Source organism: Leopardus geoffroyi, chromosome C1 (assembly GCF_018350155.1).
Source record: "Leopardus geoffroyi isolate Oge1 chromosome C1, O.geoffroyi_Oge1_pat1.0, whole genome shotgun sequence".
Lineage (NCBI taxonomy): Eukaryota > Metazoa > Chordata > Mammalia > Carnivora > Felidae > Leopardus > Leopardus geoffroyi.
Genome location: NC_059328.1, coordinates 158,731,540 through 158,758,707, shown reverse-complemented (window position 1 = coordinate 158,758,707; position 27,168 = coordinate 158,731,540). Strand labels below are relative to the sequence as shown.

The window sequence follows — 27,168 nt, the reverse complement described above, 5'->3', positions numbered from 1 at the left end:
TCTCCTTTAAAAACAATAAAAACAAAACACAAGTTAAAGAAGGGTTACCTAGAAATTAAGAGAGATAAGGAAAAATCAACACATAGAGTGAAGATTCTGAGAATATACGTGAAGGATTACATAAACTTAACAGAGAAGTTTTGGATAGCACAGGAAGGGTTTTAATTTAAAGACAAACAAATGAAAACAGTGTTGTTGAAGATCTGGTGACACTGGAACTTGCATACTATACTGCTGACACTAGAGTACATTATATAGCAATATATATATATATAGAAAGACTTAAAAATATGTAAACATTTCACTAGTAAACTTCTAGCAACTTATGTAAAATAGTTAAAAATGCTTCAAACAATAGGTACAACAATGTTCACTGCAGCAGTTTGAAAACCAGGAAGCAAGCCAAATGTTCAAAATTTAGATAAATAAAGACAGTCCTCAGTGGCTCAGTCAGTTAAGCATCCAACTCTTGATTTCAGCTTAGGTCATGATCTCACGGTTTTGTAGGTTCAAGTCCTGCCTCAGGCTCTGCACTGATCCTGCAGAGCCTGCTTGGGATTCTCTCTCCCTCTGTCTGTCCCTCCCCTGCATGCTCACTCTCTTGGTCTCTCCCATAATAAATAAATAAACTTAAAAAAAAATTAGACAAATAAAGCATAGTACATTCAACCAATGGATTCACGTATAGCTATCAAAATATTAATACTTAGCTATGTGCAGAGATTTATATTGTATCCAAAGTTGATTATAGAGTATATGCAACATTCAGGTTACATTTTTATTGCAGAGAAAGACATTCTGGGGACAGGAATTTTTTCTTCTATTTATCTGTGTTCTTATTTTTCTACAACCAACATGATATAAATTGTTTTCATTTAAAAAATCAGAAAGACAATTAATTGCCTTAAAAAGGCAATTAGTTGAATGAACTAGAGTCTATTCACACACCAGAGTAATATGCAGCTGCAAGATAAATGAAAAGGATCTCTATGAACTGATATGGAGTGATTTCCAGGATATATTGCTAAGTGAAAAGAACAAAAAACACTGTATGTAGTACGCTATCTGTTGTGTAAGAAAAAAAAGAAAATAAAAAAAATATATATGTATCTGTGCTTATTTTTGTAAAAAGAAATAGAGGAAGATAAGCCAGAAACTAATAAGGTTTGGTTACTAATATGGATGGATGGGAATGGGATGAAAAAATGGGGAATGGCAATGGAGTGAAAAGTTAGGTGGATACGATACTTAAGAGGTATTCTTTTTGAATCATGTTTTATAAACGTAAAAAAAAAACTAAAAACTAATCATGGTGAGAGAACAAAATATAATCATACACCAATCAACCTAACATATTTTGAGCCACAAAACCACACAAAATTCACACCAAAACCACACAAAATTCACACCAAAAGGCACTAATCTGAGCCACTTTTAAACACAGTATTTTAACTACATACTCTCAGTCTAAAAACAAAAATAACTATAAGTAAATAGCAACTCTAGTTAGTAGGTTACTTTTCATAGAATAGAATAGCAAGTTTTTAAATAGAATTCAGCAAATGGGTAGAAATTCTGAAGATAATGGGAGCCAGGTTTTTCACTATTGAAGATGGGAATTACAAATATGGAATAGTAAATCACTGGAATAAGCCATATGGTGCTTACAGATTAAGTTCTTCTGAGACAAGGAGAGTCTAAGGCTATTGAGGAGGAGAGCAAATCTGTACCGATAGGACATGATAAAAAATATGCACTGTTGAAGAGTCCTGGCCAAAATTTTTTTGGGTTCAGAATTGGAAGCATTAGCAGTACCCACTTTGGAGCTATAAATAATTTTTAATAAGTACGCAAATTCACAAATATAGAATCTTTGAATAATGACGATCAACTGCATTTCATTCTTTGTAAACAAGTAATTTATAAAGAGATACTCTGCAAATATTCTTATTATTAAACTTGTGCTCTAAATAGATAATTCTTTCCTCAATCAGTCATTATGGAGATGACTGCAAAATGGTGACTTTTCTATCATTCCTTTTAAATTTATTAGCTGACATTCTACTAAGAAACAGCTTTGTCTTCTCCCTTGTTATTTATTCGTTTATTATTTATACCTGTACGGGCTGCTGGATTTCTATTTTATTTAATAATCTGATACTATCATTATTTATTTTGATGCTCAAATTTTCCTAATCTGGCCAGGGGGAACCTTACCCCTTCAGTCTGGCTCCTGTGTCCTTTTGACAAGTCTTCATCATTTGGAAACGTAAGCAGTACAGTTCAATTTCACTTTTAACAACTTTACTCTCTTCAACAATTCACTGTTCTCCTTCCTTCAAAAATTTTCCCCATTATGGATCCCTCTCCTATTTATTAGCAATCAATGAGAAATGACACACCAAAAAAGGGATATTTTAAATGATCACAGTATAAATACTTACATGAAGAACTGTGAACCGTTTGTGTCCTTCCCTCTGTTGGCCATAGACAAGAGAAATTCTTTGTTGTGTTTAACAGCAAAACTCTCATCTATAGAGAAGCGAAGTTTTCAGTTATATTATAGGCATAAACTCCAAAAAATTTCATTTTCACTCTTCATACCTTATTTTCATATGTGCTCTGTAGCACCAGACAAAATTTAGATAAAAGGTTAAAAGAAGAAAGAATCAAATATTAACCAATTCCTTCTTCCACCTTTTTAGATTAAAACATTCCTAATTTTCAATCCCTTGCTATAAATTCAAATACTATTATCACCCCCCTTTCTTTCCATTTGCATTTACTTGTCTTTTATATCATTTTGGAAAAGACAACACAATTTTCTTTGCTTATTCAAACAAAAAAATAAAACGTTCCTAAAAAAGGAAGAGAAAGAAACCAGATAGGATTCTTTACACTTCCTCTGTTTCTTTTCTGAGCACAAAAAAGCACATATGGTTATTTTAAGCACAGAGAGGCACTCATTAACTTAATCTCTGCCACAGCATCATTTATTGCGAAGAGTAGCTTGCTTTGCAATCTTGGATTCGAATATGAGAACCACCCAAGTAGAACGTGAAATAAAATTTTACTGAATTCCTGAAGTGAAAAATATGAAATACGAAATTATTTCCACATTCATGTTTATAGTCTTTCAAATAATCTTCACATTAATAAAAAATTCCAGAGAGAAAATTTTAATTTGAGAAAAACATTATCCAAAGTTTAAAATATCAAAGGGATTTTTTTTTTTTAATTTTTTTTCAACGTTTATTCATTTTTGGGACAGAGAGAGACAGAGCATGAACGGGGGAGGGGCAGAGAGAGAGGGAGACACAGAATCGGAAACAGGCTCCAGGCTCTGAGCCATCAGCCCAGAGCCTGATGCGGGGCTCGAACTCACGGACCGCGAGATCGTGACCTGGCTGAAGTCGGATGCCTAACCGACTGCGCCACCCAGGCGCCCCAGGGATTTTTTTTTTTTTTAAACATTTTTATTTATTTTTGGGACAGAGAGAGACAGAGCATGAACGGGGGAGGGGCAGAGAGAGAGGGAGACACAGAATCGGAAACAGGTTCCAGGCTCCGAGCCATCAGCCCAGAGCCTGAAGTGGGGCTCGAACTCACGGACCGCGAGATCGTGACCCGGCTGAAGTCGGACGCTTAACCGACTGCGCCACCCAGGCGCCCCGGGATTTTTTTTTTAAAGTGCACAGAAGGGGAGCCTGGGTGGCTCAGTTGGTTAAGCATCTGCCTTATGGTTTCGGCTCAGGTCATGATCTCACGGTTTCTGGGTTCAAGCCTTGCATCAGGCTCCACGCTGGCTTGGGATTCTCTTTCTCTTACTCTCTCCCTGTCCTTCCCCTGCTCATGCTCGCTCTCTTTCTCTCTCAAAATAAATAAACTTAAAAAATTAAAAAATTAAAAAAATGCACAGAAAAATGGACCCACTAAACATGTGAGTACTGTTAGTATGAAATATTGCTAAATCTGTTTTAATAAAGATTAAGGTTAAGCTGTGGAAGTGCCCAATCTAGCACTATAATTCTAAGACTTTATTATAGATCATTGAAACTCTTCATATAATATGATGTATTAATGTTCTAAACACACAAAAAATCCTACCTCTATAAAGTCTATCATATAAATTTTTTCACAAAAAGATTAACTTTTGGATTCACTGACTGTAGTTGGATATTAGTATACTGTTTAATAATCTTATTGATTCAATAGAGAAAAATGAAATACAGAAAACATTAAAAATACAATTTAAATGTAAACATCTTTACCTTCAAAAAATCCTCCATAAATAGATTCCCCTCCTCGTCCATTCCCTAAGAATGAGAAACATGGACTCTTGAACTCCCAAGACAGTAATCTCTTTGAAGGCGCCACCTAAACAAAATGCTTCTTACAAAGTAGGTGCTTAAATGACTTTGAATCAAAAATACTCAAAGGTTCACAGCAAATCATAAAAGATATTAATTTAAAGTCAATACTGACAAGATCCCAAATTACTTTCTTTTTTCTATGATACAAGAGTTAAGAATGTGACAGTCTCTATTAAGATTTGTGGAAAAAAGAACACTCAGATTCTAGTGATTATGTAAGACCTTTGAACAAAAATTAGATTTTTTCCCAAAATGTCTTTAAAAATACAATTTCAATGTTTTTACAATTTAAAAGTATAGGTAAAAACTATATTATAGTTAAGGATTACTAGTTTTGACAAAACCAAACACACACACTGACAAATTACTACGAGATGAATAGTGTTTTTTAATTCAGAAGCACATTTGTGAAATTAATTCATGCATCAAAAGTAAAATTATCTCCTACGTGCCTCCTTCTTTTTGTCTGTGAGTACTTCTAGAGACTTGTCTAACTTTAAGGTCTATGATACCTAACAAAGTATTATGATTTTCTTTTGTGGGATTCAAAGTCTTACCTTCACTGAAGTCACCACCTTGAACCATAAAATCCTTGACAACTCTGTGAAAGAGACAACTCTTATAATGTAATGGTTTCTGAGTTGATTTCCCTGTCCCCTTTTCACCTACAGAGAAGAAAAATTAGTAAGCCATTTAGTAGGAAAAAAATCAAGCAGGCAGTATTAAAGAAAAATTAATGAGGAAAGCTTTTCCCTGTAAAATATACCTCTCTTGAACTATGTAGATGTCTTTAAACTACAGAATTTTTACTCCCCTCGGGAATTCTTTTTTTAAGTTCATTTAAAAATCACCAGTGTTTTTCTGGAGAGTGTAGAAATGTAGAAATCAATCTCAGATAAAAGCCCATTGCAAGTAGTATTTCTAGGGGTACCTAGGTGACTCAGTCAGTTGAGAATTCGACACTTGATTTCAGCTCAGGTCATGACCCCAGGGGGTCATGGGATTGAGCCTTGCATCAAGCTCTGTGCTGAGCACGGAGCCTGCTTAAGATTCTCTCTCTCTTCCTCTCCCTCTCCTTCTGCTCCTCTCCCCCAATTATGTGCTCTCTCACTCACTCTCAACTAAGTAGTATTTCTAAGAATTACTTTCACATCCTGGGCAATGGTACATAATCTGCATGGGGAAATCTAAAATCTGTTAAATAAGAAAATTAAAACCATAGTTAAATGGGACTAGCATCAGGGCAACTGAAAATGTCAACAAACCTGTACAAAGACAACGAAAGTTCTCGCATGTTTTGGGGCACACATCAGAAAATAATTCAAAGACAACTCTTCCAGCTGAAAAAGAAAGAAGCTGGTTTATACTTTACCAATTTAAAATAATAAATATTCATTTATAAATGTTATATAGGAATACTAATTTTCTTACCAGGTTGATTATTAATGGCAATGTCAAAAAAACATCGAGGACGCTGAACCTTTATTCCCATGGCTCCAATACTTCAATCTATGAATAAAATGCAGTTTCAGGCATACAGACCAAAACAACAAAAAAATTTTTTTATGAATTTCTGGGGGAAAAAATTCTGGAGCACAAACTAGAAATTTAGTTGAACTTATTTTGATATTTACTTCCATGAAAATATAGATTCTTTCTTGGTGGGCCGGGGGGGGGGGGGGGAGTAGATTGCACTTTGTGAAGCAAATAGAAAAGACATAAAAGAAAGGCCTTAGCCATAATATAATAAAACTTTTATTTTAACAACTGAACATACATTGCCACTCAAACAGAAAATTGTATTGTCTGTATGATGAGTGAACTCCACAAGATTAAATAGAGAAAAATCAAGGACAGACTGATCCAACCCTTTTGCTCCTTGGAAACAAAAACAAAAGTTTTGATTAAGATGGTGTTTTAAAAAGAAAAACATTCAAATTCCTAAAAAATACCAAAAATAAGTTATCAAGGAAGAAAGTGGGATATTTTAATGATAGAAATATATAGTAAGTTTCCTTCCTGAGTAAAAGCACATTACATATGAGGCTATTTTCTGATCATGAGCAAGAGCCTGTAGTGATATACTAGTGTAGACAAAAAATACCAATAGGTGACATACTACTCTGTGTGAATACTTTTATCTATATAGCAGATAGCTATTATTTAACATTCTTTTGCTAAGGCATTTATCTGAAGGACTTAGATGTTTCAATCATGATTCCTGATGGGAAATGACAGGGTAAGGTGAAGAGCAGAAGAAACAAAGGTACTTAGTTTAAACAGCATCCAAAATTATGAACTATAGAAATGACAGTTTCATCGGCTCAGAATAGAGATTGAAATGTATACGCTTTTCTGAAAATTATCCTAAGCTGGTAGCTCTGCAAAAGGTCCAGTGAAGCTGTGAAAAATCTATATTCTCAGGGGCGCCTGGGTGGCGCAGTCGGTTAAGCGTCTGACTTCAACCAGGTCACGATCTCGCGGTCCGTGAGTTCGAGCCCCGCGTCGGGCTCTGGGCTGATGGCTCAGAGCCTGGAGCCTGTTTCCGATTCTGTGTCTCCCTCTCTCTCTGCCCCTCCCCTGTTCATGCTCTCTCTCTGTCCCAAAAAAATAAATAAACGTTGAAAAAAAAAAAAATCTATATTCTCCATCCTAAATAGATTCCTCCTTTTATCAATTTTTAGGTAGCTTCAATGTAGATTGTAAGAAATAATATACAGTGTGTACTTTACCCATTTTCCTCCAATGATAACATTTTAGAAAACTGTTGTAAAATAGCACAACTGTAGCGTAAAAGCAGAACAACGTTCATATAATTCTTTATTCCATTCACACTTCCGTTTTACTGGCACTCATCTTTGTGCCTGTTATTTAGCTCTACAAAATTTCATCACATATGTAGGTTTATATATCTACCAACATCCCTTATCAATTTTACAGACCCCAAACACATAAATTGGGGATTAAATTACACAAAAGATAGATTATATTGCATTAAAATTCAACCCAAGTGTTGGCATATTCACTTCTGGCATTACTGTATGGGAAAGGAGGGAAAATACCATTTTCTCACGACTTCTCAGTTTTATTTCTAACAGGTAAAATAGATATTAGAATTTGTTTCACATGAAACAAAGCAAAAAATCTAAACTTTCAATCCTCCAGTAGGCTACATAGACTTCCTGAAAACAATGAAACAAAAAAACTTAGTAATTTTAGGATCTTGCCAAGTTGGTTGCATTAAGTGTTTACTTGTATAGAATTCCAATTCCTGCACACTTGAAATTGAGGGTATGTTGAATCCATAAATCTGAGGAAACTATCTTATCTTAAAAACTACTTAGTACCTGATTATCCTTTATCTTCAAAATAATTTTTGTAGGCCTTCTTCTCTACTTTTGGGGGTGGAGGAAGAGAATAGAAATTTTAATGATTTATTTTCCTCCAAAAAAACTTCTACAGCTACTTGTTTAACCACAATATCCCAGTTGGAGATTTCTATTATTGCAAAATGATTACTATGGTATAGATAATACTGCCCCAAATAGCTTATAATTACAGTTAATTTCCTACATACAGTACTGAATTCTTGAAAACAAACTCCCAGTTGGAAAACCAGGCATCATTTATGACAGGTCAGAAAAATCCCTAGTTACTCTTAGCCTTTTATTTTTTAACTTTTTTTAAATGTTTAAGAGAGAGAGAGAGAGAGAGAGAGAGAGAGAGAGAGAGAGAGAGTGTGTGTGTGTGTGAGCTGGGGGTTGGGGGCAGAGAAAGGGAGACACAATCAGAAGCATGTGGGACCCCAACTCACGAGCTAGGAGATCATGCATGACCTGAAGTCTGATGCTTAACCAACTGAGCCACCCAGACGCCCCACCCTTAACCTTTTAGACACACCTTTGATAATTTTCCAAGTTTCTCAATTCTAGAGCACAATGTAAAAAATCCTATAGCTCTGGGACCTCGAAACTGCAATGAATACCACCACTAATTTATGGAGTTTTATGATCACAAGTGGGAGCTACCAGTATAGTGTTTGTTTTGTTTATTCTGAGAGCTGCTTACATAGGGGAATTCACTTTGGGAAAACATTGAGCTACACTTACATTCTATGTAGCTTTTGGTATGCTGTATTTCAATAAAAAGTTTACTTTATTAAAAATAATATATCTAGAACAAAACTTTACTTATTTATCCCCAGTTCTCTCAGAACTCAGTAAATCTTATTACTGTCCATCGTCTTTGGTTGCACTTTCCTTCACAGCCCATTATTCAAACTATTAGGAAGTCGGCACTGACTGAATTTTAGCTTCAAAAATTATCCTGGAGTACCTGGGGATTGAGCATCGACTCTTGATTTCAGCTCGAGTCATGATCCCAGGATTGTGGAATCGAGACCTGCGTTGGGCTCCATGCTGAGGCCCTTAAGATTCTCTCTGCCCCTCTCCCCAACTTGCCCTCTAAAAAAAAAAACCAAAAAACCAAAAAAACAAAAAAAAAACCACCAAAAATCCCACATGCTCCCACCATCTTTACCATTATTATTATTTATCTGGAATGTTGCAATAGCCTCCTAATTGGTTTTCCTTGCTTTTACTTAGTTCTCTATTTTCTATTCTCATTAGAATAACCAAAGTGGAATGATTCTTTAAAAGTACATTTACCACTTCATTCCTCTGCCTAATATTTTCTAACATCTATCACATTTAATAAAAATGTCCTTCCATGGGGGTGCTTGGGTAGCTCAGTGGGTTAACTGTCCAACTCCTGGTTTTGGCTCAGGTCATGATCTCACAGTTTCATGGGTTCAAGCCCTGCCATAGGGCACTGCACTGACAATGCAGAGCTTGCTTGGGATTCTCTCTCTACCCCTCCTTCTCTTTGTGCCCCTTCCCCACTCGTGCTATGTCCCTCTAAAAATAAACTTAAAAAAAAAAAAATTCAAAATGTCTTTCCATGCATTTCAAGAACCTAAACTAGCACTGTCCAATAGAAACATGAGTCACATAAGTTTTAAATTTGTAGTAGCCACACTAAAAAAAAAAAAAAAAAGGTCAAATAATGTATTTTATTCAACTCAATATGTACAAAATACTACTTCAACATATAATTGACATACAAATGTTATTAATGAGATATTTCATTCTTTTTTGGGTAGTGAGTCTTAGAAATCCAGTGTTTATCAATTCAGAAAGTCATGTTTCAAGAACTCAATAACTGCATGTGGCTCATAGCTACTGCTACACTAGACAGCACAGATCTAAATATTTTAGCTAATGACCTCCATGACTTCATCTAACATTCTTCTTCTCCTTAGACACATGTGTTCCAGCTGTTCTTCAAACATCCCAAGGCCTAGCCCTTCATCAGGTCTTTCACACTTGTTGTTTCCTCTGTGTGGGATGCTCTTACCCCAGATCTTCCCCTTGTTCATTCCCTCACTTCACTTAAATCACTGCTCAAGCATCCCCTCCACATGGAAACCATCACTGACCAGTATATTCAAAGGTGCAGCCCTTGTCCTCCAACACTTTATATCCCCTTACTTGTCATATTTTTCTTCGAAGCATTTACTGCTAATTGATATTTTATTATAAATTCAAGTTTTTATACCTATTCTTCTTACTAGAATATAAGCTCTGTGATGTGATAACCCTTTTCAATTTTGCTCTCTTAATTCCTACTGCCTCAAACAGTGCTTGGCCATGGCAAGAAATCAGTATTTAATAAATAAATGAATATACATGAAAGGATAGGCATGTGTGAGAATGCTGTCTTGCAACACTGTAACACCAAAAAGGAAACATGCAGAATGTCCCACAATGAGAGAACAGCTAAATAAATTTTGGTATACACATGCTATTAAATATTACGTAGCAGTTTTAAAAGTCTACATATTCTATCCAAAAATCCTGTTACTTAGGTTAAAAGAAAAAGAAAGCAAGTTGCATGTAAGTATTTTGTCTACACCCTCAAATAATACTCTATTTCTACAGAAAAAGAGCTACATATCAACATTGACAGTCCTCTATCAGAGGGGACTAAGAGTAGGACTGGAAGTCAATGGTAGTCCTTAGCTTTACTACTTTTTTTAATGTTTTTTTTCTGAGACAGAGAGACAGAGCATGAGCGGGGGAGGTGCAGAGAGAGAGGGAGACACAGAGTCCGAAGCAGGCTCCAGGCTCTGAGCTGTCAGCACAGAGCCCGATGCGGGGCTCGAACTCACAAACCCTGAGATCATAACCTGAGCTGAAGTCGGTCGCTCAACCATCTGAGCCACCCAGGCACCCCAGTAGTCTTTAGCTTTAAATGTGAGACTTGAATTTTTGTAGTGAGAATATATTCATGTAGTTTCCCAATTTAAAATAAAAAATTTTTTAAATAAAAAAATATATCTGTATAATAAAATAAAACAGTAGGAAATACACGATAATACTAACAGCCTATCCTTAAATGAAAGGGTCACATATGGTTTTCTCAGCCTCTTCATTTTCCAAGTTTTCTACAACAATAGAGACCTGTAAAAGAAACTCTTCAAAAGACCACTCAAGTATTCATGTATTTTTTAAGTGTCTTACTTCCATGATTATTACTGTTGTTTGCATTTAACTCTAGAAGATCTTGGGAAATTACTTTTCTTTTTCACAAAACTGTGTGCCCCTCACCCCATGGAAACTAGGAATGATACATGTGAATATTTATCTAAACGCTGGATATTAAATAATTTCTCAGGTTCGTGAACAATGAAATAAATAATGAAGATAAACAGATTTGACTTCATGAAAAAAATTTATTATTTCCATTTGTCAGAAGAAAATTAAAAAAGTAAAAAAAAGGGGGAAATATTTTCAACAAACATGTTAACTTTTTACTATAGAACAGTGCTTAGGGGGCGCCTGGGTGGCGCAGTCGGTTAGGCGTCCGACTTCAGCCAGGTCACGATCTCGCGGTCCGTGAGTTCGAGCCCCGTATCAGGCTCTGGGCTGATGGCTCAGAGCCTGGAGCCTGTTTCCGATTCTGTGTCTCCCTCTCTCTCTGCCCCTCCCCCGTTCATGCTCTGTCTCTCTCTGTCCCAAAAATGAATAAACGTTGAAAAAAAAATTAAAAAAAAAAAAAGAACAGTGCTTAGGAATGGGGGCACTAGGACAATTCTTCACTGACTACGACCATCCTAACTCACTGCAAGAATATTAATTACCTGTGGCCCTATTTGTATCAGCACACCTGACAACCAAAAAAACTCTCTCACTGTCCTTCTGCCCCCACCTTTGGGAACTAATACCACAGGGTCCACGCAGCAAACAATTAAAAGCACAAAAACCACACAAGGAAACATAATTTTAAAAAAGTAAAATCAAAAATATAAACCACACAAATGATTTTGCTAAGCAACTTGGCATTACAGACCAACAACTTTGAATATACTCATATTCATTGTAACCTTTAACACTTTACTAATCAGTATCTTGGCATCTCTGTGAAGGTAACCATTTTAAATGAAATATTATTTGATTTTGGTTTAATAATAATTAAAAACAACCTAATGTCCAGCACAACTGTTGAGTAAATTAAGAAATATTCATATGATAGACTATTATACTATGAAAATGCAATTTTTAAAAATATAACATGGAAAAAATGTTAAATGAAAAAAGATACCAACATTGTATGGTTAAAAGGATTCTAAGTATAAAAAAATTCAGTGCACCTGGCTGGCTCAGTCAGAAGTGCACGCGACTCTTGATCTTGGGGTCGTGAGTTCAAGCCCATGTTTACTTAAAACAAAAAACAAAAAACAAAAACCAAAAAACTAACCCCCCCCCCCAAATCTACCTTTCCCTTAAAAAAAAATTCATATGTAGTCATTGAAGTGCTTTTTGCAATGGTAAAATAAAAAACAAACAAGTTGTACAGTAATAGAAAATGGGTAGGGGGCGCCTGAGTGGCTCAGTTGGTTAGATGTCCGACTTTGGCTCAGGTCATGATCTCACAGTTTGTGTGTTCCGGCATGTCAGGTGCTCTGCTGTCAGCACACAGCCCACTTGGGATCCTCTATCCTTCTCTCTCGCTGCCCCTCCCACACTCAGGCACACTCCTGCACTCTCTAAAATAAATAAACACTGGGGCGCCTGGGTGGCTCAGTCTGTTAAGTGTCTGACTTTGACTCAGGTCATGCACTCCTGGTTCGTGAGTTGGAGCCTCGCATCAGGCTCTGTGCTGACAGCTCAGAGCCTGGAGCCTGCTTTGGATTCTGTGTCTCCCTCTCTCTCTGCCCCTCCCCTGCTCATGCTCTGTCTCTCTCTGTCTCAAAAATAAATAAAAACATTAAAAAAATTTAAATAAACATTTAAAAAAAAATTGGGGGGCATCTGGGTGGCTCAGCGTCCAACTTCAGCCTCGGCTTGGGTCATGATCTCAGGACTCCTGGGTTCCTGGGTTCAAGCCCCTCGTTGGGCTCTAGGCTGACAGCTCAGAGCCTGGAGCCTGCTTCAGATTCTGTGTTTCCCTCTCTCTCAAAAATAAATAAAACATAGAAAAGAAAAAAAAATTGGTTAAATAAATGATTCATGAAATGAATGGTATTCATCTAGCCATAGGAAATCTTCTTACAGGTTATAATAACTTTTTTCACCTACCAGACTAACAAAAATAAACAATATTGACCTTCTCATACATTGTTGCCAATAGTAAAGGGGTAAATGGATACAATCCTTTGCCAGTTCCACAACATACAATATTACAAGTGCACTGAATACACTCCGACTCAGTAACCCACTTTAGAAATTTATTTTATACATATCCCACACATTTGCAAAATAAAGTTCGTATAAAGTTGTTCAAGGCAGCCATTGTTTCAGAAGTTAAGAGACTGTAAATCTAAATATCCACAGAGAGTAGGTTACATAAATCATATTATATCCATACAATTTACAAGGCTATAAAAAAAGGCTATAAAAAAGAATGAGGAAGCAGTTTATGTACTTTTCTCTCCAAGACATTTTGTTGACTTAAAAAAAAAAAACAGAGATATGTTTGGAATGCTTTCTTTGTATATTTTTCAGAAAAGTAAAAAAATATATATATATATATGTTTGCTTGTCTAATACAGAGGCTACTGGTGGGAGAGGAAATAGGTAGCTGGGGAAGATGGGTAAGATGTTTTTACTGTTCAACCAACCTTCTCTACCTTTCCAGTTTTATACCACATGAACGTATGTGGAAAGAGAAAAATTATCAAAGACTACTCATGAATGAGAGGATATACATAATGTATCAGGTGAAAAAAGCAAGTTAGTAAAGATCCTAGTTTTACACATAACAGATGTACATTAAAAAAAGGAAACGAGGGGCGCCTAGGTGGCTCAGTTGGTTAAGCATCCAACTTTGGCTCAGGTCATGATCTCGCAGTCTGTGAGTTCAAGCTCCACATCATGCTCTGTGCTGACAGCTCAGAGCCTTGAGTTGGTATCAGATTCTGTGTCTCCCTCTCTCTCTGTCCCTCCACACTCAGTGCATACGCACACTCTCTCTCTCTCTCAAAATAAACATTAAAAAAAAGAAAATACAGAAAATGTACATATACGATGGAATACTATTTATCCATTAAAAAAAAAAAAAAGGAAAATCTTGCAATTTGCAACAACGTGGATGGACCTAGATACATTAAGCTAAATGAAGTCAGTCAGACAGAGAAAGACAAACACTGTAGGATCTCACTTATATGTAGACTCTAAGGGGAAAAAAGGTAAATTTAAAAATGTATGCATACACACACACCCTGCCCAAACTCATGGAAAAACAAACCAGATTTCTAGTTACCAGAGCTGGGGGAAAGGGAGTAGGGGAACTGAATGAAGATAGAAAGATGCAAACTTCCAGTTATAATACTGGAGATGTAATGAAAAACATGATGGCTACAGTTAACTTACTGTTATATGGTATATTAGAAAGCTACTAAGAGAACTAATCCTTAAAATTCTCATCACAGGAAAAAAAAAAAAGGTTTTTCTTGCATCTATATCAGATGATAGATGTTAGCAAAACTTACTGTGGTAATCATTTTCCAATATATGTAAGTCATATGCTGTACATTTTAAATTTATATACTATGTCAATTACATCTCAACATAACTGAAAGAAGATAGGATTTACACCAAAATATTGACACTGATTCTAAATTATGCAGTATTATTTAAAGCCAAGACATGGAAACAACCTAAGTGTCCACTGATGAATGAATGAAGAAAATGTGTTAATGCATGTACACGTATCTTTTTTCCTTCAACATTTGTTCCCTGTTATATTTTTAAAAATTGCATTTTCATAGTGTAATAGTCTATCATATGAATATTTAATTTACTCAATAGCTGTGTTGGACATTAGGTTGTCATAATGTACATGTCTGTAAGTGGTTATATATTTAGGTTACACCATATAAGGATACTTTTCATTCTTAGAAATAGACTAAAATTAGTTTTCCTAAACTAACAAATCAAATATGCCTTAAATTCAAGAAAGATGAAAGCCAGCAAACTATTAAAAGCACTACAGATATTGAGTACATAAATGCTCTTCTGTTACAGCTAATGAAGAACAAATATACCTATTGAGAACAATGGTGACAAAAAAGATGGCTAAACACTATATCTCTAATATTACTGAAATCAGATTTTACCTAATCAGAAATATAATACATAGTATTTCCTCTAGAATTATGATTTCCTGGTGTTACTCAATAATACTTAAAATCTAACATGAGACAGGGGCGCCTGGGTGGCGCAGTCGGTTAAGCGTCGGACTTCAGCCAGGTCATGATCTCGCGGTCCGTGAGTTCGAGCCCCACGTCAGGCTCTGGGCTGATGGCTCAGAGCCTGGAGCCTGTTTCCGATTCTGTGTCTCCCTCTCTCTCTGCCCCTTCCCCGTTCATGCTCTGTCTCTCTCTGTCCCAAAAATAAATAAACGTTGAAAAAAAAAATTAAAAAAAAAAAAATCTAACATGAGACAAACATCTGATTAATTTTCATTTTTTCAAGAAAAAATAAAGGGAAAACAATGCTGAGAGGTATCAAAAATACAATTCAGGGAAAAATCAAGTCTATGCAATTTTCTCTTTTTTTTTTTTATTTTTTTTTAACGTTTATTTATTTTTGAGACAGAGAGAGACAGAGCATGAATGGGGGAGGGGCAGAGAGAGAGGGAGACACAGAATCGGAAGCAGGCTCCAGGCTCTGAGCCATCAGCCCAGAGCCCGACATGGGGCTTGAACTCGCGGACCGTGAGATCATGACCTGAGCTGAAGTCGGACACTTAACCGAATGAGCCACCCAGGCGCCCCAAAGTCTATGCAATTTTCAATTCATGAATTGAATAATAATAATTCATGAATTTCCTAACAGTATACAATGAAAGTTTTCAGAACAGTAGCCTGCTTTGTTGCAAATTTGTTTAACCCAAAAGAGTTGCAGCTATTTCCATAAAATCCAGATACTAATTTTTCTTGAAAAACAAAAACGTGTCCCATTCTTGTACAGCAATAAACATGGTCTGCCTCCAACTATAGCCTATTAGCTGTTACCATTTATTATCTATTTGACGTCTTGAACTCACTTCACCTGCCTGACTCCTTCAGAAACCTCATCTACTCTTTTCATAATGAAAATACTTTTAAACAATAAAGTTGACAAGCTCACTGAAAAAAAATCAGAACATATAAAAAATGGAGAAAATCCTGGCAGCTATAAGTTTTTAAATGTTATGTATATTCTTTTTTCTAAACAGAGGGAATTACAATGTTGTTTTAAATGTTTACCAACAATATCTTAGTTTTGTATATCAATAACATATCATGTAAATATTTTAAAATATTAAATGCTAGGATGTGTAAACTTCTAAAACAAATATAGTTCATAAAAATATCAGAGAAGTTACAAATTCATATGTTAAAAAGTTTAATCTTGTAGTTTCGTACCTAAAACAATTTTGATAGCCATCCTAACATAACATGAAGGATGGGCAAAGGGGCAGGACAAGTACATAAGCAGCTAATCACTAAATATATATGGTAAAGGACATGGTATTTGCAATTAGGCAATAAATAATGCAGTGACTTTATGACATTCAAAAAATTTAAGTTTCATACAGTACAAGGGAGTCAGTAAAATAATAACTCTTCAAAAGGTAGACAGTAAATCTTTTAAAACTATAAGATTAACAGGTCTTTGCCCTTTCTGATTCCCTTGGCTAATTCCTGTGTCCTTACAAGATTCAAATAGCCCAGAGTATCCTTCCTGGGAACTTCACCCTGACTCTCTAAAACTTAAATGATCCTCCTTTGTTGAATCTTATTCTCCTTGTCATAAACTTGTCTGTAAAGTCCTCGAACTCTAAACTCTTGTATCTTCAACACCATGCATAGGGCCTGGCCCAGGACTACATTATCAAATGCAAAGAATACGAGTTAATCAAGACATGAGCAAAACCAGGTTCTGCTTCAAATGTACTGTACCCCCTAAATGTACTGCTTCTCACATGGAGTATAGCTAACATCTATCTGTAGTCAGTAAATTCTCCCAGAGCCTACCAGTAACCATCCCCTGAATCTATTCCATACTGAAACAGAACTTATTCCCTCAATCTGCCTAACGGAGCTGCATTTTACTAATAAAATGTTTCTTTTATTTTTTAAAAAAACAGAATCCACAAGGAGCATCTTCAGTTCAGAACTAAGAAATAAAGATGGAAAGTTCTTACCTGATTAAGTTTAATAACACAGGTAACAATTTTCACACAAGATTTCCACTTCTAAAAGCATATTGCATTAAACTAATTACAAGTATAGCAGATCTCATAGATTACTTTCAAAAAAGGCAATCTGACATTCAGACTAGCCTCTTTACCCTGTGTAGTTCAGAGATCAAAGGAGAAATGAAAATAGATTGCTTCAAAAACATTGTAATACATTTATGAGTACCATAGTGCTAGCGAACTAAGTACAAACAAGTTAATATTCTGAGGCATCAGGAAAGGCACCTGTGATCTTCCATAGTGCCCCCTCCCTTAGTGTCTTTGACAGTCACAAATCACTGTGCTGGTAGAAATATGATTAACAGTGTATAGGCACTTCTGAAATTCTTTAGAAAACATAAAAAGAGAAAAGCTGTAATGTTGCCAAGTTCAGTGTTAAATAGGATATTATATGCTTTCCAAACATACAACCTGAGAGCATAAAAATATAGTACAGCTATGTCAGTACCAAACTAAAAAAGCATATACTAACTGGGAAATCTCTGCTAATATTCTTAATGCTGTACCTGCAATTATTTAAGTTCTTACAATGATAAATGTATACCACTGCCTCCAAAAATATACCTATACCATATAACAACAACATGTTAGCCAATCTGGTAATTCCTATATAAATTACAGACTTTAGAAGTTTGAAGGAACCTTAATCTGGTCCAATCTGATTTTATAGATTTGACATGACTAGAGAGCTGAAGTGACTGGCTCAAGGTCATAAGTTGAAAACAGCAAGAGTTTTCTAGTTAAGTACTTTACAGCTTCACTGTAGAAACTAGCTTATTCACAAATATTCCAGATAACAGCTTATTTAATTTTAAATTCTATCTTATGACCATAATGCAATGACATAATTACAAACAAATCTTAAGCTAAAGTTTATACACAATGAGCAGTAGCTTAATACATAAAGAGGCTTCATTCATTTTAAAAAAATCAATGACTTAAGGAATCATTCATGTTTTAAAATAACATTTTATATTAAAAAAATTGATGCCTATATTTATAAGTAAGTATGACGTAGTTACATTTCACAAAGAAGTTGGTGATCATTTTAAGCCACCACAAAAGATTTCCTGCCTGGTACTGAAAGTACAAAGTCCCAGTTACAGAAGTTTTCTCTGAGTATTTACAATACTGCCTGCAGTAAATTTCAAGATGCAAGATTTGCCCCACAGAAATTAAAAAAAGAGTTTTTACAGAGACAGCATATGAATTAAACTAGGGCAAAACCACTGACACCTAAATCTAAAAACTAAAGCTTGGTGCTAATATTAAAGCCAAAAATGTGCAGTAACACACTGTAGCAGATCTGCAACAAACTTTTCAAATCACTTGAATTAATTATCTATGGATTCCTAATACATGACAAGTTAGACACCTTAATACCTTAGAACACTAAAACTAAGTAACAAATTATAATTCTATTGAAATATCCTATTAGTAAAAAAAAATAAGGGGAAAACATCAATGTCTGTTTCTTAAAAGAGCAACACTGGAAGAATTAATTGTTGATGGTGTTCTGATAACTACTAGAGCTTGTTCACACCACCAATTTTTCTTTGCGTGTAGAATGTAAGTTGCCTGACAGAAAATCTCATTTAAAATACACAAAATGTGGGGCGCCTGGGTGGTCAGTTGGTTAAGCATCCAAGTCTTGCTCTCGACTCAGGTAACGATCTCACGATTTCGTGAGTTCAAGCCCCACATCTGGCTCTGTGCTGATGGCATGAAGCCTGCCTGGGATTCTCTCTCACCTATCTCTCTGTCCCTCCCCAACTCGTGCTGTGTCCCATCCCTCAAAATAAATAAATATTAAAAAAAAAAATAACAAAAAATAAAATAAAATACGCAAAGTATCAAAAGGACAAAAACCTTACCCAGAGACCACTGATACTGCAAGACCACAATAACAAGTACCAAAAATGAAAGATCTTTAAAAAGTCACAATAAATGTATCATTCATAGAACCACTGAGTTATTACTGAAAGCCAATTTTACACAGAATTTTAACAAACCTGATTATTTATTTTTGAAGCCCACAGCTGATGAAAGCCTGAAATCAAAGTATTTTACAGATGAAGAAACTGAGGTTCAGAAAAATGATTGAGCCAGAAACAAATTCAAATTTTCTAACCTAGGAAGCTTGCATACTTGTACACTCCTGACAGCAGGGGGAGGCAACCCTGACAACAGCCTGCAAAGACAAAAAAACCTTAAAAAGCAAACACAGTTAAAAAAAAAAAAAAAAAAAAAAAAAAACAACCCCAAAACAAAACAAAACAAAATAACCCCACAGAATCCTACTACAAGACCCATTAGGATTTCAGGGCACCTATAATCCTGAATAAAAAAGAAAACGTCAAACGATGTAAAAATGAACTGATTAAGACAGAAATAATCCCATCTAGGGGCGCCTGGGTGGCTCAGTCAGTTGAGCGCCGACTTAGGCTCAGGTCAGGATCTCAAGATTTATGAGTTCGAGCCCCCTTCGGGCTCTGTGCTGACAGCTCAGAGCCTGGAGCCTGCTTCAGATTCTGTGTCTACCTCTACCTCTCTCTCTCTCTCTCTCTCTCTCTCTCTCTCTCTCTCTGCCCCTCCCCCACTCAAATTGTCTCTCTCCTTCAAAAATAAACAAAGACAAAATTAAAAAAATAATAATAAAAGAATCCCATCTAAAATGGTTAACATAACAAGGGGGGAAATGCTAGAACCGTAACTTTTCGGGTACCAAGAAAAAATATTATGAGAAAAGCAGCCATTCTAGATATCTGTGCTTTTTCTGGATTTTACAGCACTATTTCAAAAACGTTCACACACCCACCCCCTCACCCATCATCTTTACGAACCCGCAAATTACTGGCGTTTTTTTTTTCTTCTTTCCCAAATGGGACTACGTACGGACACACGCACACATGCTTTCCGCTCCATGTGGTTTTAGCCACTAAAAGTTAACGGACCCCCAAACGTCCAAAACATTTGTTTCTTGGACGTATTTGTCATCACTACTGCAAAAGCTTGGTTCTGAACAGAAAGTACTGGTGTGAGAATAAATTAGATTAATGCACAAAATGGTGCTTTTACAACGTTTCCAAAATGACTGAGAGTTCTCCATTCCCGCAGAGCTCGACTTAGCTCCTTAAAAGACTAAAGATGAGCCAAATTCGCACACTTCCCCCAAGGCATATGGAGCTCTGAAGGCATCGCCTTCCTCCTAAAGAGTAATTATCTTCTCCTAAAATGCCTGCGCTGCTCACAGGTCCTTGGAAACGTGGGCGAACTTTAGACAGCCCTGGGATGAAAAGCGAAGAGCCTGGATTTCAGTTTAAGTAAAATGCTTAACTAAGAGGCCTGTATCACTTAAGTATGCACGACAGCCGCCGTCCGTAAGACGAAAAGGTCGGAGTGGAGGAAAGCCTGTTTTCAGTCTAATCTTAACCCCTGTGATCCAGGTTCCTCGCCCGCCACTCTCCAATCCTAACCTGACAGGACATCAGGTTACCCCTTCCCCACCAAACCTCCCACCTACGCCGCATTAGCGATCAGACTTACGATTTTGAAGCATCAAAAATCACCCTCGTTCCCTAGAGTTCAGGCCGCCGTTGCTGCCGCCATATTACAGCTTGTGCGGCAAAATGCGTCAGGGAGGGAGGTGTGCGCCCAAGTGGAGAGGGCGGGGGCTGGCAGGGGGAGGACCGTTTCCCAGGCCCCGGAGGCACGGCTGGAGGCCTGGTCCAGCTGCAACAGCTGCGGAGCCAGCGCCACGGTTCTTGGGGGACTAGTTCAGGAACCAGATAGCCCAGATACCTCGAGGGGAAGGTAGGTGACTCGCCCGGGCCTAACGCGTCGGCTCCGCCCCTCTCCTCGGGCCCTTCCCGCTCTCGTACTCCGGGACTGCTGCAAAGGACGCCACCGAAAAAATACGAGCCTCGCGCCACCTACCTGCTCCAGTAGTCTTCACTTCTCGGGTCCGGTCCTTTAAAAGCGCTTCAAATCTACCGCCGCCAGAAAAGGCGCTAAAGCCCACTAACCGCCTCCCTCCCCCACAATCCAGTCCTGGCGTGGAGAGAAAGCGTCGCGCCGGAAGTACGTCACCGTTGGTTGGCCGCATCTCCTGGTGTTCTCTTTGCTTGCGTCACGTAGGCCCTCCCTGGTAATTCTAGGATGTTGGTTCCTGTCAAATACCTAGTTCATAGGTAACTTAATCTTTGTCGTGTGAGTTGGTTGGGAATGTTTGTAACCGTCAGATTGCCATGTCCTTCGTGAAATGAAATGCTTCATGTAGTAAACATTCATCCTCTGTCAAGAGTATTGGGAAGTAAGCCCAGTCTTTAGGGAGATTCTACTTCAGCTTCCAGTTGACACTATGACACAAGTGGAAAAAAAAAAAAAAAAAAAAAAAACAGAAACGAACAAAGCTCTAGTTGAGGAATAAAGGAGATTACATAGGGCATTGATGTTCTTTCTTTTTTTAAGTTCTCACAGCAACACCATGTTATAGGTTATTAATGCTTGTTTTACAGATAAGGAAATCGAGGCTCAGGGAGGATAAGTGCTTCCTCCCCAAACACACTGTTCCTAAATACCGAAGCAAATCTTTAACTCCAAATCCAGGACTTTCTAGGAAAATAGGACAGCTCGGAGCCTGGAGCCTGCTTCACATTCTGTGTCTCCCTCACTCTTTGCCCCTCCCCTGCTCATGCTCTGTCTCTCTCTGTCTCAAAAATAAATAAAAACATTTAAAAAAAAGAAAATAGGACATATATTGTTTTAAAAATTATTTTCAGAGGCAAGCATCCCTAGATTAGGTTGAAAAGCAATGCCTCTGGTATTTGGGGGGAAGGGCTGGTGGCAATCCCTGTGGGAACATGGGGTGAGTGAGTTTTAAAAGGAGCTAGCTAAAGGGACTTAGATTTTCTTAATGTATAGAAAGGAGGGTAAGTTACGATCATTTACATTTTTCACTCATTTAGGTTAGGTAAATTATCAGCTACAGTTGGGCAAGTGGTACATGTAAGGGTCTTGACCAATTTTAATAGCTGTGAAACTGAGAGGACAACCTCCCTCTGCATCTGCCCCTGTTTTAAGGCATTGTGTTTATTGCAGGAGAGCAGCAGTTCACCAATTCAAATGCTAATCTCATCCAGAAACATCCTAGCAGATAACACCTGTAACTAAATGTTTAATCTAGGTAGCCTTTGGCCCAATCAGGTTGACACAAAATTAACCATCCCAATGGGTATTGCACAATTTATTTATCTCTTCTACTTTAGATGGGTATTTGTGTTTTCAGGTTTTAGCGATTATGAATAAAGTTTCTATGAACTTTCTTGTATCTAGTATATCGAGCATATATATTTCATGTATATGTTGGAAATATACCCAGGAATGGAATTGCTAGATCTTAGGGTATGGATAGGATAAGTTTTGGAAGATACTGCCAAAGAGTTTTCTGAAATGGTTGTACAATATTCTTTTATTTAAGATTTCATTTTTTTATTATTATTTTTAATGTTTGTTTATTTTTGAGAGAGAGAGAGAGAGAGAGAGAGAACACACTCGGGGGAGGGGCAGACAGAGAGGGGGACACAGAATCTGAAGCAGGCTCCAGGCTCTGAGCTGTCAGCACAGAGCCTGATGCAGGGCTCGAACTCACAAACTGTGAGATCATGACCTGAGCCAAAGTCGGACACTTGACTGACTGAGCCACCCAAGCACCCCAATAATACTTACTGTATATGCCTTATGATTCCAGTATTGGTGAGCACTCTCATTTGCAAATAAAAGAAAACCAGCTTCAGCTAGCTTAGGTAAAATTGGGAATGTATTGCTTTGTGAAACAAAACTGCTGCACAGTGTGGTGGTTTTAAAATATGTCTATAAATTCTCTAATGTGACTATCTTTTAATGAATAGTAAAAGGCAGAGTGACAGTGTGATTTTGGAGACCAGGTCATAAAAGGCATTTTGATTTCCTCTTTGCTGTGTCTCTTGGATCACTCATTCAAGGGGAAATCAACTGCCATGTCATGAAGATGCTCAAGCAGACAAAGGAGAGGCCTCTGTGGCAAGAAACTGGCTTCCCGGCAAAAGTCAGAGAGGAACTGAAGTCTCTTGCCAGCAGCCATGTGAGTGAGCCCTATGGAAGCAATCAAGACTTCAGTCAGTCAGTCAAGACTTCAGATGACTGTAGTCCTTGTTGATATCTGACTTAAATCATGTAAGAAACTGTGAGCCAGAACCACTCAACTAAGCTACTTTTGAATTTCTGGTCCACAGAAACTGTGGGATGATAAATGTTGTTTTAAGTCACTAAGTTTTGGGAGATGTATTACAGCAGCAATGGATAACTAATACAGAGAAGAAAGAATAGATGGAATATCATGGAACTTGTCTCTTGTCTTATTTGACTTACCTGTGTTTTGGCTTCATTCTCTAGCCTGAAGAAGTTACCTCACATCTTAATAATCTAAGTCCTTGCCATCTCCAATTATAGAATGCCAGGGAAGTCTTTGATTAGCATTACAGTGACAGACCCCAAAATTTGTCCTTGCAGTTACATAGTGAGGGGTGTGACACTGGGAAGTGTCTGACGTGCCTACTTTTTATTTTATTTTTTTTTAGCTGTCCTCTTACATCTGAGTAAAGATATGTGAATACTTTTCATCAGTGGAAAGTAAGTGAAAATTATGTATGTTACATCTAGGCCAAGATGTTTCCAAAAGTACTATATCTTCTCCATGTCCTTTCTTCCTATTTATGTCAGGTAGATTCAGAGAGTTTTAAGGCCCTGGGAGATTATAAAAGAAGCATAGCTCCCTGAATCTCTGAATAGAGAAAAGTCCTCCACTGACCAGGGATATTCACATTGGAATGTGATATGGTTGAGAAGTCAAACTATATGTGTTAAACCACTGACATTTGGCCTTATTTATCACAGCAGATAGCATTACCCATCTACTAGGACATGGGTGTGAATTACGAGATTTGGCTTAGCCTACAACATTTCAGTCTTTGTAGTGTGAGGAATAGAGTCTGATACCAAAAGAAGGGAAGTTGGTGGGCTTGGCTACTACAATTTACCATTATTTATTTTTTTTAATTTTTAAAAAGATTTTATTTTTAAACAATGTGTACACCCAACGTGGGGCTCAAACTTACTACCCCAAGCTCAAGAGTCACATGCTCCACTGACTAAGCCAGCCAGGTGCCTCAACTTGCCTTATTTTACAATAATGAAATTTTTTCTATCCATAGAAAAACAACAAATTAATTGTTCTAATTTTCTTCTATATCACCGATAATATGTTAGACTTTTTAAAAACGCATGCTTGTTGGGGTGCCTGGGTGCCTCAGTGAGTAAAGCATCTGACTCTTGATTTTGGCTCAGGTCATGATCTCATGGTTTGTGAGGTTTTGCTGTGCATCAAGCTCTCTGCTGACATTGCAAAGCCTCCTTGGGATTGTCTCTCTCTCTTTCTGCCCCTTCCCTGCTCTCTCTCTCTAAATTAATTAATTAATTTTAAAAACTGTGAGCAATTTGATTATATTGTTTAAAAGAAGCATGCTTGTTGTCACATATATTTCACAGTAATAAAAGTTATTGTAAAATTTTGAACATTCTATAGAGATTTAAAAATAATTGCCCCTAATCCTTTCCAATTCTTTTCCCTTGAAGTATCCAGTGATTTTCTTTTCTATTCCTGTATTAACTTAAGAACTTTCTCTCCCTTATTTCAACAAAGATGAGATCCCGGGGACTCTTGGGTGGCTCAGTCAGTTAAGTGTCAACTCTTGATTTTGGCTCAAGTCATGATCTCAGGGTGTGAGAGCAAGCCCTGAATTGGGCTCCATGCTGAACATGGAGCCTGCTTAAGATTCTCTCTCTCTCTCTCTCTCTCTCTCTCTCTCTCTCTCTCTCTCTCTCTCATTCTCTGTGTCTCTCGGGGCACCTGGGTTGGTTAAGCATCCAACTTTGGCTCAGGTCATGATCTTGTGGTCTGTGAGTTTGAGCCCCATGTCCGGCTCTGTACTGACAGCTCAGAGCTTGGAGCCTGCTTCAGATTCTGTGTCTCCCTCTCTCTCTCTGCCCCTCCCCCACTCACACTCTGTTTCTCTCTCTCTCAAAAATAAACATGAAAAAAAATTAAGAAAAAAAAAAAAGATTCACTCTCTCCCTCTCCATCTGCCCCTCTCCCACTCACATGTGTGCATTCTCTCTCTTTCTCTGTCTCTCAAAAAAAGATTCCATCACACATATTACTCTTAAATTGCTTTTGTTTGCATGAAATATATTATGAACATTTTTTCTGATATCTATATAACCTTCCATAGTATAGATATACCATAATTTATCCAGCCATTCTCCTATTAGACATTTCAGTTGTTGCAAGTTTGGGTTAAGACAAACAGTATTGTAATAAACATCCTTTTACATATATCCTTATATCCTTAAAATATTGATGCTTATAAAGCTGCAGGAAAGATGGCCAGAAGTGCATCTCAGGACACATACAGTTTTCAATGTGGCATATAGTACCAGATCAGTATCCTGAAAGGTTGTAATACTTGAAGGTTGAATGAAAATGTCTGTTTACCCTGATGAAAATTGTTTTCAATCTTTTCCAATTTAATGGGTGAAAAAATGGTATCATTTTATTTTTTAATTTCCTGACTACCAGTGAGGTTGCCCTTCCCTTTTTAATTGAATACCTTTTTAAAAATTGTAGTAAAATAAGGGCTCCTGAATGGCTCAGTCAGAGACACATGTGATTCTTGATCTTGGAGTTGTGAGTTTGAGCCCCTAGTTGGGGGGGGGGGGGGTTGGGTAGAGATTACTTAAATAAATAAAAAAACTTAAGTTTTTTTTTAAAAAACTTAAAATGTGTAGTAAAATACACATAACATAAAATTTACACTCAAGCGTTTTTAAGTGTATTCTTCGGTTGTGTTAACCACATTCACATTGTGCAACTAATCTTCAGAACTCTTTGTCTTGCAAAACTGTAGCTCTATACAACTCTTCATTGCCCTTTCCCCCTATCCCCAGGCAACCACTATTCTGCTTTCTGTTTCTATGAATTTGACTACTCTAAGTACCTCATATAAATGGAATCATACAATATTTGTTCTTTTGTGTCTGGCCTATGTCATTTAGCATAGGGTCTTCAAGGTTCATCCATGTTGTAGCATGTGTCAGAATTTCCTTTCTTTTTAACGCTGAATAAAATCCCATTGTATGTGTATATGATATTTTCTTTATTTATCTGTTGATGGATACTTGGGTTGCTTCCATATTTTGGCTGTTATAAATAATTCTGCTATGAACAGTGCTGTACAAATAACTGCTCAAGTTCCTGCTTTCAATTCTTTTGAGTATATATCCAGAAGTAGAATTACTAGATTACATGATAATTCTATTTAGTTTTTTGAGGAACCACCATACTATTTTCCACAGCAGCTGCACCATTTCACATTCTCACCAGTAAGTAATACACAAGGGTGCAGTATCTCCACATCCTTGCCAACCTTTGTTATTTTCTGTTTTTTTTATAATAGCTAACCTATTGGGTGCGAAGTGGTCTCTCATTGTAGTTTGATTTGTATTTCCCTAATGATTAGTGATGCTGAACGTTTTTTTTCATGTGACCATGGAGAAATGTCTATTCAAGTCTTTTGCCCATTGAAAAAACATTTTTTGTCACTAATTTAGAGGAGTTCTTCAAAAGTCTGGATATTAATCCCTTATCAGACATATCATTTGCAAATATTTTCTCCCATTCTGTGAGTTGCCTTTTCACTCTGTTGATAGTGTTCTTTGATGCACCAAAGTCTTAAATTTTGATGAAGTTCAATTTACTTAGTTTTTTCTCTTCTTGCCTGTGCTTTTGGTGTTATATCCAATAAACACTTTTTTTATATATATACTGGCAGAATTATTCCAGGAGAAAAAGCATTCAAGTTAATTGGTGAGGGGGAAAAAAAACCAAAAATAA

The 27,168-nt window shown here is 36.9% G+C and overlaps 1 protein-coding gene across 5 annotated transcripts in view; it reads right to left on the bottom strand.

The window, feature by feature from the left end:
- PPIG (peptidylprolyl isomerase G) overlaps window positions 1–21,269 on the bottom strand; it is a 46,379-nt gene extending 25,110 nt beyond the window's left edge. The window contains exons 1-7 of one of the 5 annotated variants that reach the window (XM_045480123.1): window positions 21,117–21,269; window positions 19,312–19,371; window positions 5,805–5,882; window positions 5,639–5,713; window positions 4,931–5,038; window positions 4,272–4,316; window positions 2,445–2,532 (exon numbers count right to left, since the gene is read on the bottom strand). In XM_045480123.1, coding sequence (XP_045336079.1) covers window positions 2,445–2,532; window positions 4,272–4,316; window positions 4,931–5,038; window positions 5,639–5,713; window positions 5,805–5,865 — 377 coding nt within the window. In that variant the 5' untranslated portion in view covers window positions 5,866–5,882; window positions 19,312–19,371; window positions 21,117–21,269. Of the gene's footprint in view, window positions 1–2,444; window positions 2,533–4,271; window positions 4,378–4,930; window positions 5,039–5,638; window positions 5,714–5,804; window positions 5,889–19,311; window positions 19,372–20,726; window positions 21,034–21,116 lie in introns of those variants that run through there. The other 4 variants (XM_045480124.1, XM_045480120.1, XM_045480122.1 and 1 more) reach the window with 4 other exon arrangements.
- Between the last annotated feature and the right edge of the window lie 5,899 nt (window positions 21,270–27,168).